Here is a 17,076-nt window from a genome sequence, read left to right as displayed (position 1 = left end):
AATTTTTTTGACACCCCACTACTTTATTCCATGTTTATGACTCCCTGGTAGACCACGACATCCTACTCAACATTTAGATGCCATAGGTATCTCGGGCCACGTTATCAGCTGGTTTAAAGGCTTTCTGAAAAACCAATCCTACCAAATCATCAGTGAGCAAACCCTCTCCTAGGCTTGGACAAACCCCTGTGGTATCCCTCAAAGCTCTCCTTTATCCCCCACCCTATTTAACCTATGCTTGTCCAGGAACTATCCAACCTAAGCCTCCAATCATACATCTATGCGGATGACATCACAATCATCGTCCCCATCCATGCTCTGTCAGCTGAAACCAGACACTTCGTCTCATCCATCATTAACCAAGTAGAACAATGGTCAACAAGCTCCAAACTAAAGCTAAGCCTGGAAAATACCAAAATATTTATAGCCTCCCCAACAAGCAAGCCAACGGAATCTACTATCAACCTAAATGGAAGAAACTTCCCAATTAACCCTACCATCAAAATCCTAGGAGTCACCATAGATCAGCAACTGACACTCGAAGCCCATACCAACATCCTAATTAAAAAATGCTTCCACTTATTATGGAAACTACGCACGCTAAAACCTTACTTTGATTTCACATCATCCAGTCCCTGGTCTTAGGCTCACTGGACTACAGCAACATTATCTACCTAGGATCTCACAAAAAAAACAATCAAGAACCTGAGACTTATCCAGAACATAGCTGTTCGACTAATCTTTGGCTTGAAAAAATCCAAATGCGTCACCTCATACTACAAGAAACTTCACTGGCTACCTATCGAGGCCATAATAATCTTCAAACTCGGTTGCCTCTGCTTCAAGACTCTTTTCAGCACCGCACCCACCTACCTCCTGAAACGCCTCACCCTACAGGATAAACTCCGCCTTTCACGCAGAACATTACTGTTCACATTTCCCATTCCCAAAGGATGCAGATACAAAAGATTCCTCAACAGGACACTCACCATTCAAGCAGGGCTCTGGAACAACACCTTAAGTGACCCAATCCTGAACTCACTAACATATACCATTCATTCAGAAAATCACTAAAAAAAACAACTTATTCAACAAATTTACCTGAACCTACTATTTTGCTCAACACCTCTAGTTTCTCATGCTCCTTCCTCCTACCCTACATCGCCCTGCCACTTAACCGCCCATTTACCCCTTCCCAAATCTAATGTTACTTCGCTGCTCTCCTCACAGCACCTCTTGTTGTACACCATCTTGAACTGAAAAGGTATGACGGGATATAACTAAAGCTATTATTATTATTATCTGTTGCTTATCAGAAAAAGCAAAATTGCTTACCTGTACCGAGTGTTCTTTTGTAACAGTAATGAAATAAGCCACAACAGTATCCACTGACCTCCCCTTAGGGAGTTGTTCTCTATTACTGCTGTTTCCTATTGCCTGAAGGAGCAGCCTAATGATTCAATCAGTGGGCTACAAATCAGCCAACCCAGAAGTCAACCCCACTGACACTTCTGACTTTGGGCAAGTCACTTAGCTATCCATTGCCTCAGGTACAAATGTAGATTCTAAGCTAGACCCTCAATCGCTCAACATTTTAATACATTCTCTTATCATATCCAAGCTAGATTACTGTAATGCACTGTCAAAAAGATATCCATTGCCTACAATTGATACAAAATACTGCCATAAAAATGATCACAAACAGGAAAAAATTTGACCATGTCACTCCTCTATTAAAAACTGCTCACTGGCTACCAATTCCACACTGTATCATATATAAAATAGCTGTCCTTTCTTTCAAGACTCAAAACACCAAAGAACTGTCCTTTATCCATAAACTTCTTATCCCACATGAACCTACAAGAGTCCTAAGATCCTCTTCCCAGCATCTTCTTCATATACCATCTTTGAAAATCATTAGCACACGTCGGGCCACCTCATTCACAATTACGGCACCTACGATATGGAATTCCTTAGCTGTTTATGTCCGGGCAGAAAAAAATTTAGATAAATTTAAGGGAATTCTAAAGAGTTACCTTTTCCAAGATGCATTTGACTGTTAAACAGACTTGGGGCTCCTTTTATGAAGGTGCGCTAGCGTTTTTAGCGCACACACCGGATTAGCACGCGCTAGCCGAAAAACTACCATCTGCTCAAGAGGAGATGGTAGCGGCTAGCATGCACAACATTTTAGAGCACGCTATTCCACGCGTTAAGGCCCTAACGCGCCTTCGTAAAAGGAGCCCTTGGTTAAATAATTATTATTCCCTATTTTCCCTATTGTGGTTTACCTTTTATGTACTCTTTACTCATAATTTGTAGTTCTCCCAATTTTCCTGTTGTTTTATGTTGGTCAAGTATAGTTCCTTGGGTATTTATTTGTTTATTGTCTCCCCTTTTTTAAAAAAAAATGATTTATATTGAGATTGCAGCCAAAATCACAGCAAGAAACAAAAGTCGTAGAACAAAGGTATACAAAAACAGTGCAAACAGTCCAGGAATGGCAACAGTAAACAATTAGAAATTGTAAAATGCTTAGAAGCCTTGATTTGCGTTTTATCAACATTTTAATAAACTTGAAACTGGAAACTTTGCATGAATGTAGCTCACTGAACTACAAAGAAAGGAATGAGCTATATCCAAATCTATTTCCCTAGCCAATAATCTGAGTGACTATGAGGGGCATATTAAAAAAAACATCTAAGTCCCCTTTTGGCATAAGGCCTTAAACATCAAAAGTAGAAGCAGGAAAAATGTCCATTATAAAAAAAAAGGAGGGTTCCAAGCTCGTCCGTCCGACAGGCCAGCCATCCGTTGAATGGCTGGCCTTAGGACCTGATTGGCCCAGGCGGCTCAAATCCTGCCCACAGGTGGGGCCTGAGATGCCTGGGCCAACCGGAATAGGCCAGAAGGCTTAGGCCCCTCCTATGGGTGGGGCCTTAGGCACATGGCCCCAACCCAGCCCATATGCCTAAGGCCCCGCCCACAGTAGGGACCTAAGCCTACTGGGCCTATTCCGGTTGGCACAGGCGTCTCAGGCCTCACCTGTGGGCGGGATTTGAGCCGCCTGGGCCAATTAGGTCCTAAGGCCAGCCATTCAACGGATGGCTGGCCTGTCGGACGGACGGGCTTGGCACCTGTCCGTCCGACCAACGTTTTTGAAGGAGGGGGGTGGGAGATTGTGAGGTTGGCGGGGGGGGTTGCGGGTCAGCAGGGGGGGCGATCGGGGGGGCCCTTGCGTCGAGGGCAGGAGGGCTTGGGCTCCCTCCTGCCCGATCGTGGCGGGGGGGGGGTTCGGGGATGCCACGGGGCAAGAGAGCTTGGGCTCTCTCTTGCCCTGATCTTCATCGGGGAGTTTGGGGGTGCCTTGGGGCAAGAGGGCTTGAGCTCCCTCTTGCCCTGATTGTTGTGGGGGGGAGGGGGGATCGCGGCAGGGGAGATGAGCCATCTCTCCTGCCGCGATCATTGCTGTAGGGGGTAGGCAGGTTGCTGGGGCCGCTGAGCTCACAGCAGCCACGATCAGCTCAGCGGCCCCTTTTCGGCACTTATACCTGTTTTGACTTGGTCTAAGTCAAAACATATAAGTGCCGACTAGGCAACCGGCCTAAAGTTTTGGTTATACCTGCTGTACGCCTGGGTGTAGGTCGGCCCACCTCCCGCCCACCGCCCACCTCTTCCCCTCCTCTAAAAACACCTCTTTTCTCTCTGTGCGTTTAGAGGCAGGGGAAAGGCCTAAGCTGGTTTTAGATACATCTAAAACCAGCTTTGATTATGGGTACTTGGACGATCAGGCTTTTTGATCGTCCAAGTACCCATTCAAGCCACTTTTTAGACGTTTGGTTTTTTTTTTATTATGAGCCCCTATGTGTTATGTGAAGCATGAGAAATTACCATGTATAACTAGAAAGTTCTTTCCTAGAAAGAATACAAAACAATGTTTGTACTGTTGTCATCAGAGAACACCAATTACATGCAAACCATTTTACTCTCTCTCTCTAGGGCTCTTTATTATGAGGTGATCAATATTCTGTATGTTGGCTGATCACAAGCAGTTCACTTCTGATCATGGACTGTCTTTGTTTATACAACCTCCATTCAATTTACATAACTGAATGCATGATGCAAATGTTATAATAGTTCTAGTTAACAACTTCAGGCTACAGCAATAACAAAAATTGATCTCACATTTTGAATCCTGGAATAGAAATAGCCAGCTTACCTAAGACACAGGTGTGTTTGTCATATGATATGCATGTGTAATGATGATATTTGGTTAATGGATATTTATGTTTTTTATCTATTGATGTGCTATCTCTTTTCTCTTGCATGGACTTGCACTCATTTGCATGTTCTTGTTAACTTTATTGCACAAAGATATGTTTTAAGGAAGTGCTGCAATGCCATATGGGGATGGTTTTCATTTTCAACTAGAAATGAAAATCATTAAAAAGGGACAAAAGTGCAACATCTTTTGTCTTCCATTGCTATAGCGTACTGCATCTTCCATTTTTGTTGGTAAAACCTAAAACATGTTACTGGTTTTTCACTTTCTGCTAAGTGGTAATATTCAATGTAATTTACAGGTGGCATCAGGTCGATTAGAAAATAAAAAAAGATACAAAACTAGTAGTACTGAAATATTGGCATTTCTTTTTGTCATCTAAGTAAATCATTGTAACCATTGTAATCTAGAGAGTCTTAAGAATTCATCAATAGAAGATTAAATGGTCTATATAATGAACTACAATAAAGTTGATCAGATTTATGTGAGATAGAATTGAAGGTTTTGAGTAGCATTTTTGTTAACCAGATCAAATGGAAATTTGAAAGGAAACCTGGACTGAGATTGAATGGCCCAATGGTTTGAACATTCCTCATTGCTGCATATGTACCTGCAGGAAAGTACACATTTGAAAATGAAAGCCCTGTTTGTATGTCCTTTCCTCTAACATACTACCATGCCTCATCGGGAAAAAGTACCCAAATTATAACCGGGGGGGGGGGAGGGGGGAGGAGATTTTAGGGGCAGTTTTCAGTGACCATTTTCCAAAGGAAAACAACTATTTACCTGCAACCCAGTTTTCAAGAGGACTCCCTATGTATCCATGGAGGTGGGAGTAACTAAGAATTGTTCCTGCCCACTCATTTGCTGCCAGTAGGTGTAAGGGAGAGGACTTGGAGGGAGAGGAGGAGGCTTTTGCTAAAGGGCTTTCAGGCCTGTTGTAGGGATGGTGGGGGGCTTTTGTTCAAAGGGCTGTTAAGTCTGTTAGGAATAGGAGAATGGGATCAGGGGGGTGGGGTGGAGTTGGGAGTTATTTGTTTCCACACTAGGCTCCTTTAAGAGGCTCTCTGGAAGAATGAAGCCACATGTTAGTGACCCTCTCTACTCCAGAAAGGCTACAAGGCCAGGTTTCAGCTGGGTAAGGAGCCTTTTTTCATTTTTGAAGCTCCTTACCCCTCTAGAGCTGTTTGCTTGCACTGAGAACCTGAATGGTAGTAAGCCCCACCCCCAATGGGTTGATGTCATCTGCCCCAAAGAAGTTCCACGAAAGGGCTGGCTTGCAGAACTTTGTCATCTCTACTCCAGAAAGGCTTCAAGGCCAGGTTCCTGCTGGGTAAGGAGCCTTTTCTCATCTTTGAAGCTCCTTACCCCTCTGGAGCTGTTTTTGCTTGCACTGAGAACCTGAACTTCAGTAAGTCCTGCCCAAGCTCCACAAAAAGGTTGGCTTGCAGGCAGGCCTATACCTCTGGTAGGCCTCACCGAAGGGCCATGCTAAAGGACCCTTTGTGTGGTCCTTCATACAGACTGAGAAGGGCATTATTGTTTTTTAGGTATATTAAAGAATAGACGTCTTTTAAACATATTTTATAAGCCTATTCTTAGGTGTGGGATTAACCTGGTTATCCCAGGACAAGCAGGCAGCATATTCTCACATATGAGTGACATCATCCACGGAGCCCCAACACGGACAGCTGCAAAAGCACTTTTGCTTTAAGAACTTTAGAAAGTTTGTGACTGACCGCACAACGCATGTGCGAGTGCCTTCCCGCCCAACGTAGGGCGCATCTCCTTAGTTCAGATAGCCAGCTCAGAAGCCAACCAGGTTAGATGGGTGGATTGTGAGAATATCTACCTGCTGTCCCTGGATAACACCTGTTACGGTAAGTAACTGCTTTATCCCAGGAAAAGCAGGCAGCATATTCTCACATATGGGTGACCTCCAAGCTAATGGGATGGTTGGAGTGTTGGTGTTTAGGAAAATAAATTTTGTAATACTGCTTGGCCAAAGTGGCCATCCCATCTTAAATAGGATTCCAGACAGTAATGAGAAGTGAAGGTATGAACCGAGGACTAAGTAGCAGCTTTGCATATTTCCTCAATATGAGTAAATCTAAGGAAAGCTACTGAAGCTGCCATAGCTCTAATTTTGTGGGCTGTGACTCAACCCTCCAGTTGCAGCCCAGCCTGAGCATAACAAAATGAGATGCAAGCAGCCAACCAGTTGGAAATTGTCCTCTTGGAAACTGGATATCCCAACTTGTTTGGATCAAAGGAGACAAAAAGTTGAGAAGATTTATGTGATTTAGTCCTTTGCAAATAGTAAGCCAAAGCACGCTTGCAGTCCAATGTATGAAGAGTTGTTTCTCCAAGATGAGAATGAGGCTTCAGAAAAAACACTGGAAGTACAATTGATTGATTGATATGAAATTCTGTAACAACTTTGGGTAAGAATTTTGGATGAGTGCGGAGTACCATCTTATCATGATAGAATACTGTAAATGGTGGGTCCGCTACCAATGCTGACTCTGCAAGCAGACGAGAGAGAAATGAGGAAGATTACTTTCCAAGTGAGATATTTAAGATGAGCCATAGACATTGGTTCAAATGGAGGTTTCATTAATTTAGCAAGTACATTGAGATACATTGGTTTAACATTGAAAAGTTAGGTGTAGGCCAACCAGAACCTTAGGCCCCTTCACGATGCATCTAGGGAGGGGCCTGAGGCTCTGATTGGCCCAGGTTGTATAAGGCCCCTCCCTGTTATCTGCGGGTTTTTGGGTTTTTTTAAGTCTCGCTTTTTTAAATTCACCATCAAAACGGCTGCCTTAGCAGACCATCACTTTTTAACGCGGGGTTTTGAAAATCCTACCCAGAGTCACTATCCCCGAGGAGCAAGGTAAAGGGAAAAATACATTGTGATAAGAGAGGCAGGGAAGAAAAATTTAGGGAAGTGGTATGGCACCTGTGGCTCCACCCATTCTGATAGCTATGATAGGACTCTCATTCCTTTCCCTTTTAGTGGGAAGAGAGTAGACTTTGATCCCTTATATCTCCTTTTAGGTGGGAGAGAGAAAAGGAATGCCCTTGCAGCCACATCATTCCTCCTTGTAAAGAGGTGGAAGACGGTGAAAGCCCATTTAGACCCCTCCCTTCCTCATTATAAAGAACATGTGAGAGGCCTGATAGGCCCTACTTGTGCTTCCCTTTCTCCTTCTCTTTACAAGGAGAAGATATTGAAGAGAGAGGTCTTCAAGTCTCTGTGACTTGAGGTCTTCTGACCTACAAGTAGCTCTCCTGCAGTAGGATAGTGAAGCCTTTGGGTCCAGTTTAAATAGAATCAACACAAAGCACCATCAATCAAGAAAACCCCAACCCAAACCTTTCATTGACTTTTATAAAGCCACAGTAAAGGTTTCTGCTGTGGGCTGGCAAGATAAATGCTCAGACTGTCATAGAATTCCTATGAGCATCGGAGCATTTACCTTGTTGGCTTGTGGTAGAAACCTCTACTGCGGCCTTGTAAAAGAAGCCCTTTGTGAGGCCAGTGAGCACTGGAGCAGAGTGCTGATAAATTAAAATTGAGAATGTCCTTTCCCTGATGCAGCATTAAGTGAAATGCTGGCTTGCCACTGTCGGTGGGACACAAGACTGATGAACATTATAATGGTTAAGTTTATTTAATGAGAAAGTTATTTGAATGATTTAATAAGAACGTTTTCCCAGTATAAACAAGGGGGGGGGGTTGCCAATGAAGTAATTTAACCTATTTAGTCTGGGAGCAGACAAAACATTGCTACTGATGGGGTTCTTAGGCTTTTTCCCCATTTATTGAAGATTAGTTTAAACTCCGCAAGAACATTTTTGGCATATTTTTATGATTGGTAGTGCTTTGCGTCGATTCTATATATTCCACTGGCTTTTTGTTTGCAAACTCTGGAGCTGTTGGGAGCCCAATTTTAATACCCTCAACATGGTAGGAAAAAAAATGTGTTCACTACTTAGTAGATTTATTTATTTATTTATTCAATTTTCTATACCGTTCTCCCAGGGGAGCTCAGAACGGTTTACATGCATTTATTCAGGTACTCAAGCAGTTTTCCCTCTCTGTCCCGGCGGGCTCACAATCTATCTAACGTACCTGGGGCAATGGGTGGTATTGAGTGACTTGGCCAGGGTCACAAGGAGCAGCGTGGGTTTGAACCCACAACCTCAGGGTGCTGAGGTCGGAGCTTTAACTACTCTGCCACACTCTCCACCTAAAGGTATTTTAGTTCATGAAAAATGGACATTTGTATTGGAATGTAAATCATTGTAATGTAGCCTGCATTAGTGCTAATATATGTAGGATAAGACTTTAAAGAGCAATTTTCAAAGTCATTTACTGAGTGATTTGTCCTGTTTGAATATTGTTCTATATCCTGTTAGTGGTATGTGTGGGCTCATTGGGCCAGATTTTGTAAACGATGCCTAAATCAGCAGTCACCTACAAAAACTGTGCCGGATGCGTGACAATCAGGGTTCTACTGGCCTACATTGCAGATGCCTAAGTTCTTTTGAGAATCTTGTCTAACAGCGCCTAAGGTCATAGGCAGCAGAATGCTGTTTGGTTTAGGGGAGGGACCCAGAAGCTCCATCCTAGCCCCAGCAGAATCCTGTGACAGGGCCCGTCACCAGCTCCTGACTCCACCCCCTACCTCCTCCTGGCATTCTTCTTTAAATCCTTGTGGCAGCCACCACACAGCGTCAACGAGCAGGCCTGTCCCTGGAAGTAGAATGAAGGGTTCCAGGGCAGGCCTGCTTGTTGATGCTGCGCAACTGCTGCCCCACAGATTTAAAGTACAACGTCGGGAAATGGGTGGGAGGGCAGGCACCAACTGACAATTTTGGGGGAGGCCATGGCCCTCCCCAGTTCCAACGACTATGCCGAAGGTCATCTCTGCCCATAACCATGCCTACTTTGACCTTAAGCACCATTAGATACCTCCTTAGATGCAATTACAACACCTGCCCTTAGAGTCGTCTACCGGCGCATACATTTATAACGAGTTTTTAATCAGTTTATAATGACATGGTCAATTAAAAGCAATTAAATTAAGCAACAGTACAGTGCCTACCGCCGCCTAAACATAGAAATAGAATCCAGCCCACAATGCTTGTGCTTAAGTTTAGCCACTTTAAAAACAGAAAATCTCAAGGGGAAGAGGGGGTAAACAACTTGTTCGCATGGGATTTTCAAAAGTCTGCATGAAATTTACCACACCTTCCCTAAACACCCATGAAAACAGCAGATAAAATGTCCACAGGTATTTTAGATGCATATACTGTACTTTATGTTGAATAATTTTCAAAGAGAAAGTCTATGGATAGTTTTTCTTTGAAAATTAGTTATGAAGTACATATGGTAAAAGGACTGACAACGTGGTGCTGTTATGTGGATTATCTGAAAATGTTCCCTTTAGGAGGGAGTTTTTGAATTGTCCTGTAAACTACCTGCAGATCTTGTACCACGGATGTGCATGGCCAAAATAAAATTTTGGTTTCTTGTAGGACATATTGAACATTTTTCCACTTCATTTCACACATTCTGTTTGCAAACAAATGTTTTACAGTGCGTACCAATCGTGCACATATTAATTTGAAGGTTATTGCATGTTTAATCAATCTTGCAGACACTAAGGGGTCCTTTTATCAAGCCGCGGTAGGGGTTTAACACACGTTAAACCGCCTGCCGCGCTAGCTGCTAACACCTGCATTGAGCAGGCATTAGTTTTTTAGCCAGCCGCGGGGGTTAGCGCATGTTGAGATGTCTGACGCGCTAACCCCGCAAGCGCGGCTTGATAAAAGGACCCCTAAGGGCTCCTATTATGAAAGTGTGCTAGCAGTTTTGTCGCATACACCGGATTAGCGTGCGCTAGCTGAAAATCTACCACCTGCTCAAAAGGAGGCGGTAGCGGCTAGCGCATGCAGCAATTTAGCGCATGCTATTCCGTGCGTTAAGGCCCTAGCGAACCTTCGTAAAAGGAGCCCTAATTTTTTGAGTACAAGCTATAAGCCAAAGGGCATTTTACTAAGCTGCTTACTGCCACTTAAAAACCGCTACCGGTCCATGATCAGGAGCCTCACGCTAACTGCAGACGTGGTGCACATAAAAATAAATGCATTTAATTTTTTAGCACGGGGGGTCTTGTTTGGGGGAGGGGGCAGAGAGTAGGCATGCCCTGCGCTAATCGGTTAGTGCATAGTTGTTGGCACACACTGACTGATAGGTGGGGGTAAGGGCTCATGTGCTATTGGCCACACTAATTTTGAAATTAGCTCTAGGCCTTTAATAGAGAAATCCAAATTACAGCCATTTTAGAGCCGCATTAAAAAGTGGCCTCAGCGAATGGGTAGCCCACATACTAAAAATAGCACAGGCCACTTTTTAGCACAGCTTGTTAAAAGGGCCCCAACTGTATGCCAACATATGCACATCACTATCTTGTATCTAATTTTCAGTGGGAAAGTACATCTATATTTTCCCTTTGAAAATTGCCCTTTCTTGGCCTAGGGTAGTGGTTCCCATGATAATACCTCATGTGCTAACTGCTCTGTACCTCATTCCTGCTCCCTAATAGAGCATACCGTTAGCAAATGAATTAGAGTGTGCTATCTGGCATGTTAACACAATAACAGCTACTATCTTTGTGTGCTAACTGCTCAATACACTTTATTAGTAAGCCCTAAGTTGATGGTTTCTGCATCAGGCTGTTAATACCCATTAAATAAATAAAAACTTTTATGAAAAAGATTTTGGAAAATATTCTCCAGTTCAAAGCACGGTGTTTGTTTACCTATTTACGGGATTTTGTTTGAGTTCGGCCTACTTACATGAATTTACATGTGGTTACCTACTAAGCAAAAACAACATAACTCAGTTTTCTGGGCTGTTTGGTTTTGATGGGACCTAATTGCTCATCCTACATGTGTGAATTTGTTCATCCTGTACATATTTTTGTTTGTGGTTTATTTCAGCATGTACTGTTAAAGTATTTGTAGACAGAAAAATAAACTTGAAATACATTATTTTGTTGCCTCTAGTTTATTTATCAGGCCTGGATTACAGATCCCAAAACTGCTTTCAGAAGGAGCCGGAAAGGAACGAAAAAAACAAGCAAATATGAGAAGGATAAAGGCTTCAGGTTTAAACTGGCTGGAGAAGGTATGAAGTTATATTATCACTACCCATTCCCATTTCTTTCTTTCCTGATTCCCCAATAAATGCATTATGAAGGCAGTTGTATTACACTACACAGGGCCAGTTTTAGACATACTGGGATCCAGGGTAGAAATTAAAGAGGGGGCCCCTACAATAAAAACCTGCCGATACAAAAGATTCCAAGCAAGTCAACAGAACGGCTGGCTAGGCAACATCATGAAGCACTCATCCTATCTTAACTTCAGAAAACTAGTTAAAACCAACCTGTTTAACCGATTTGTAACCAATAACTCTTAAAGCCTTATCCCTCTATACTTCTTACATGTACTCTTTGTCCCTACATTGTGACTTTTACTCTGTCTCCCTCCCTTCAAATATTCATGTATTCAAAAGGCTTCATTGTTATTTTTTTCGCTGACTGTCCAGCTCTTCTTATTGTAAACCGCCTCGAACTACTATGGCTTTGGCGGTATATAAAAATAAAATTATTATTATTCTACCTGCCCATCTCTCAATTTCCCCATCCACCGTTACTACCACATACTTATAAAACAACTTTAAATGACTTCTTCACACACAAAACATAGACAGACCTTCACCAAATACAGAACAATGGATCACAAATTAGAAATAGAAATATGAATACCAAAACTGAACTGGAAACCCCGAAATGTTAAACTCAATAAGTACTTCATTTTGTACTATACACAATCAGTGGCATAACCATGAGAGGAGGCTGGGCCACCCACATTGAGCTTAAGCCCTCTCAAAATGAACATTTCCCTTGATGTAGTTGGTGGGGATCCCCAAGTCTTACCAGCTTATAACCACCTCCACCCCCTCCTCAGGTCCAGAAACTAGAACTTTCCAAGTTCCATAGCTTGCAACAGTATTTCAGAGCTACTGCAGCTGCTTCCCCACCACCTTGGCTTTCATGCATGCATAAAAGCACTGGCGGCTTGAGGATAAAGAGCTGCACGAGAACGGGAACAATAGGAATCCCGTGGAGTCCCTGCAGGATCTCCTCCAGGCCCTCGGGGATCCTGAGGGGATCCCCTCCAGCCTCGCGGGGATGGGTCTGCTTTGTTTATGAATTCCACGCGTTTGGTACCTTGCTTCAGCATCAGGTCCTATGTAGCCACACTCTTTTCAGGCCGCCGGAAGCGTTCCTTCACTCCTCCACTCTACTGACAGCTGACCCAAAAATCTTCCCTCTAACGCAAAGGGAAGGCTTTCGGATCAACCACAGGTAGTGTGGGGGAGTGAAGGAACGTTACCGGTGGCCTGAAGAGAAAGGCCAGTAAAATGCTTCACGGGCTGGGGATGTGTGGGAAAGAGATGCTGCATGGGCTGGGAGGGTTTGAGAAGGGAGGGAAAAGATGCTGTATGGGCTGGGTCTACCAGGGTCTGCATCCTGAGTCTTCTCCTATGGCTCCCCAAACCTACCGACATCACGGCAGCCAATTTAGAAAGCAGGCACAACGAGGTAGGAGCAAAAGGGTCATGCTTCTACCACGAAGACCCCTGCTGGACTACCAGGTACCTCAGTAGCCCGGGGGGGGGGGGGTAGGAATCAACCAAATATGACAGGAGGGAGAATTGTTAGATATGGTGGTAGAGAGAAGGGAGGGAGAAATATTGGATGTGGTGGAGAGTGTAACCACCATGCAGCCCGGGACCGGGACTCTATAGCACTCCTAGTGGCTAGACATAGGAATAACAACGACGTGTGACCCGGCCTGGAGGACTGGAGTGACTGGAGTGACAAGAGGAACTCAATCAAAAAGCACAACCACAGTTGTGTAATATAACATAAATTTACTTTCAAAAATAAAGGTAAGGATGGCTCAAGCAAAATAAATAGTGCTTCTTGCAAAAGGTTCATAAAGTAAAACAAAACCCAATAACAGTTCAGGATTCTTTCTTTTCAAACAATAGTCCTTTAGTCTCCCGAGATCTTACTCTCCTCAGAGCTTCTTCTCTCAGGGCGGTCACAGCCTGCTCCCAAGCAGGTTGAAATGCAACAATGTAGTTCTCTGCTCTGGTATGTGTAAATTTCACAGTTCCCAAAACGGAAGCCTCCAGCAGTGTTTGGGAGCACTGCTGGGAAATAAAGAGTGTCCTAGGTTTGCCTTTCCAAACAGCTTTACAAAACAGCTATCAAAATTCCCTCCCTGGGTGTTTGCAAACCTCACCCAAAAAGACACACTCACAGCTTCAAAGATTCAAACAAAAATGCAGAGTTCAAAAAGAGTTCAAACAAAAACTCACAGTCAAAAGGTCATTCTTGGCACCTGGTAATTAATCCAACTTCCATGGATTCAGAAAATTCCCCAAGCTCCTCAGGCAGACTCCCTTGCAATTCGATAGGGGTTTCTTCCTCCAGCGTTTGCAGATCCAGTGAGTCATCAGCCTCAATTACCTCCATGGGTGTACAGCTTTCACCTCTGTTCGGACCAGGGGGATCATTGTGGGAGAGGAACCTTATCCTTCTCCCTAGCCTGCCTAATTGTTTGTCCCTGGAATGTGGTGTAGAGATAGACGTAGTGGTAGTCTGGGCCAGTAGACTGCTGAACGTGCAAGTAGGCCATTCTCAAAAAAACCCTAAATTTTGACCCTTTTTTTGAGAATGGATATTTTCCTGCTGCCAACTTCAGCGTCTACTGACTTAGGCCAAAAGAGGACTTAGATTTTTTTTTTTTTATTATGCCCCTCCACATTCACAGGTTTGAATTATATTTTTATTTGAAAATAGTTTGGAATGTTTGGCCTTGTAATGAATTATTTTTTTTCTCTTTCCTATCAATATCTGGCATTCCTTATTTAATTAATTGTAATAATTAATATTTTATTGTAAGCCGCTTTGAACTTCTTGTAATGGCGGGATTTCAAATATTTTCATAAACATAAACACCATTCTTTATAAGGCACATACACTTATAGAATAGTGCTTAGCACTGAAATTTTTTGTTGCCTAAATTTCAGCACCATTTATTGAATTCCCACCTTATTGTCCATTATAAAGTACTAGCATAACTAAAATGCACACCTATAATTTTGGTTCAAGCACTTATGTCAACCAAGATGATTAGCACAGGCAAGTGGAGTAACTGCACTGAAGCCCTTTAAGAACATAAGAATAGCCTTACTGCCTCATCGGAGTAAAGTCTGGCGGTTCCCCGGCTGGAAGAGAGGCTGGGGTTTGGACTGGGAGGTTTCTTTCTCCCCTCCGATGTCAGTTCCACCACCGATCCCAGCGTCTAACGCGGCTGACCTGGATGTGACTTCTGATATGGTAATCTCGAGGGAGACCCCGGTAGCAGGGGCTGCAGCCTCGCAGAAACAGCTGGAGGCAGGAGAAACTACGGAGATTTCTCCCCAACTAAGAAAACCTGAGGCAGTGTCACTGGAGAGCTTATGGGAGGCTCTCATGAAGATCAACACAACAGTTTCCAGCTCTTCTAAAGAAATTGCAGCGCTCGTGAGTACTGTCAATGCCTTGGGAGAGAAGGTACTATAGACCAATTTAATATGGAAGTATCCCAGGTTAAGGGCTAAAGTTACCAATTTACAGACTCTGTCTTCAGAACTGTTAAAAGTTAAACTTAATTTGAATAGGAAAATAGAACAATTGGAAAATTATAATAGAAGATTAAATGTGCGGATTCTCAACTTTCCTCATTCTATTGGAGTGTCACCTATAGAAATGTTAAGAAAATATCTTGTTGAAGTATTGAAGTACTCATCTGACTTAATTCCTCTGGTTAATCGTATATATTATATTCCTACAAAAAAGTCAGGAGCCACTCCCGATGGACCACCTGTGGAGCAATTAAATCTTAAAGATATGCTTGAATCATCTCCTAAAGACTCCACAGACCGAGCCACTTTATTGATTTCTTTTGTTTTGAGCAAGACGCTAATTCACTTCTAAGATTATTTTTTCAAAATTCTCAAGTACCATTTTTGGGGGAAAGGGTCTGGATATACCCAGATGTCACAAGACAAACACAAGAGAGACGCAAACTTTTCTTGGCAATGAGAACTGAAACAGTGACACTGGGGGCAACTTTTTTATTAGCCTACCCATGTAAATGTTTAGTTAAATACCTTGCAGTGAAATATGTATTTCTTTTACCTGAACACCTACACGCATTTCTTGATATGAAGAAGTTGTCTACTGCTAGTGTTAATTAAGTTGTACAGGGAACCTTACTGTTAAGCCTATTCTTTTTTTTTTTTTTTAATCTTTATTTTCATTTTATGGTATTGACATAATATTAGTCAAAACAAGAAAATAATACAAGTCAGTTCAAAGATTAAAATGAGACAATAGGTAATAATAAACATTTACAATTGAAATAAAGGAATCAAGGCAAAATTTTTCCCCTTTCCCATACGGCATAACATTAAACACAAAATAAATTTTTACTGGTTTGTATCGTTAGACCTCAATCCAAGGGGGAGAAAGCTTTAAAATTGCTGAAATCTTAATCAAATAGTACAAAGAAAAATGAAAATGGTAGCGGGAGAGAACATAACCAAAAACCTTATACTTGAGCAGGTTGAGACTGAACTTCTCTCAAGAATTTAAGTTTGCTCTTTAGCAGAAATAAATTTTGTCAACTGCTGAGGTTCAAAGAAAATAAATCTGTTCCCTTGATAGGTCATTACACATTTACAGGGGAATCTGAGTACAAACGTTGCACCTAACTGCAGAACCCTTGGTCTCAAAATAAGAAATTGTTTTCTTCTCTTTTGGGTCATTCGTGACACGTCTGGATACATTCTCACTATTTTAGTCATAAATGGAACATCTTTAAACTTGAAAAACAATTTAAGCATCCATTCCCTGTCAGCATCTATAGCAAATTGTACAAATAGCGTAGGAGTTGCCGGTATCTCTTCACCTGACCTCTCCAGGAAATTTGTCAAATCCAAACTATCAGCAGACAAATTCTGCTGGTTTGGTTTTTGAACAGATGCTCTAGTTGGTAAATAATAAATTTTAGTGAGAGGCGGATAGGAGGTTTCGGAAACTTTCAAAACTTCTTTCAAATATTTTTTAAATGTATCCTGCGCTGAAATAAGTGGTAATTTTGGGAAGTTAATAATCCGAAGATTACTTCTTCTAGTCATATTTTCCAACATTTCCACCTTAAAATTAAGGTTTCCACTGTCTTTTACCCAGACCGAAGCCTGGGACTCCACTGTTTTTAATCTAGTTTCATATCCATCCACTTTATTTTCAACGCTGGATATCCTATTTTTCATTTCCAAATTTTCAGACACAACAGAGGTATAACGTGTAGTAAGTTGCTGCATTTGAGTTCCCAAAGAGATTTGCAAAGTAGATATTGCTTCCCAAATTGTCTCCATATTGAAAACCTTGGGCCTCTGCATTGGTGTCAGTTCAGCACCCAGAACCTCTGGTGTAAAAGTACCTGGAACTTCAGCAGGTGATGAAGTTAATGTCAGGAAATCCTGAGGAAGTTTCTGTCCCAGCTCCTCCGAATGCACAGATAATAGTGGCTTCACTCCTCCTCCTACTGAGCCGACTTCCGAACTCAGCATGCCTGGAGAGCAAACACCCTGG

At 42.5% G+C, this 17,076-nt stretch overlaps 1 protein-coding gene across 5 annotated transcripts in view; it reads left to right on the top strand.

Annotated features, from left to right (window-relative positions):
• Positions 1-17,076, top strand: part of PIEZO2 (piezo type mechanosensitive ion channel component 2) — a 760,979-nt gene that overhangs the window by 618,564 nt on the left and 125,339 nt on the right. For all 5 annotated transcript variants that reach the window (XM_033934096.1, XM_033934094.1, XM_033934095.1 and 2 more), the window contains one exon: positions 11,363-11,483. In XM_033934096.1, the coding sequence (XP_033789987.1) occupies positions 11,363-11,483 (121 nt within the window). The remainder of the gene's footprint in view (positions 1-11,362; positions 11,484-17,076) is intronic.

This window comes from Geotrypetes seraphini, chromosome 2 (assembly GCF_902459505.1).
Source record: "Geotrypetes seraphini chromosome 2, aGeoSer1.1, whole genome shotgun sequence".
NCBI lineage: Eukaryota > Metazoa > Chordata > Amphibia > Gymnophiona > Dermophiidae > Geotrypetes > Geotrypetes seraphini.
This window is presented reverse-complemented; position numbering and strand designations above follow the sequence as displayed.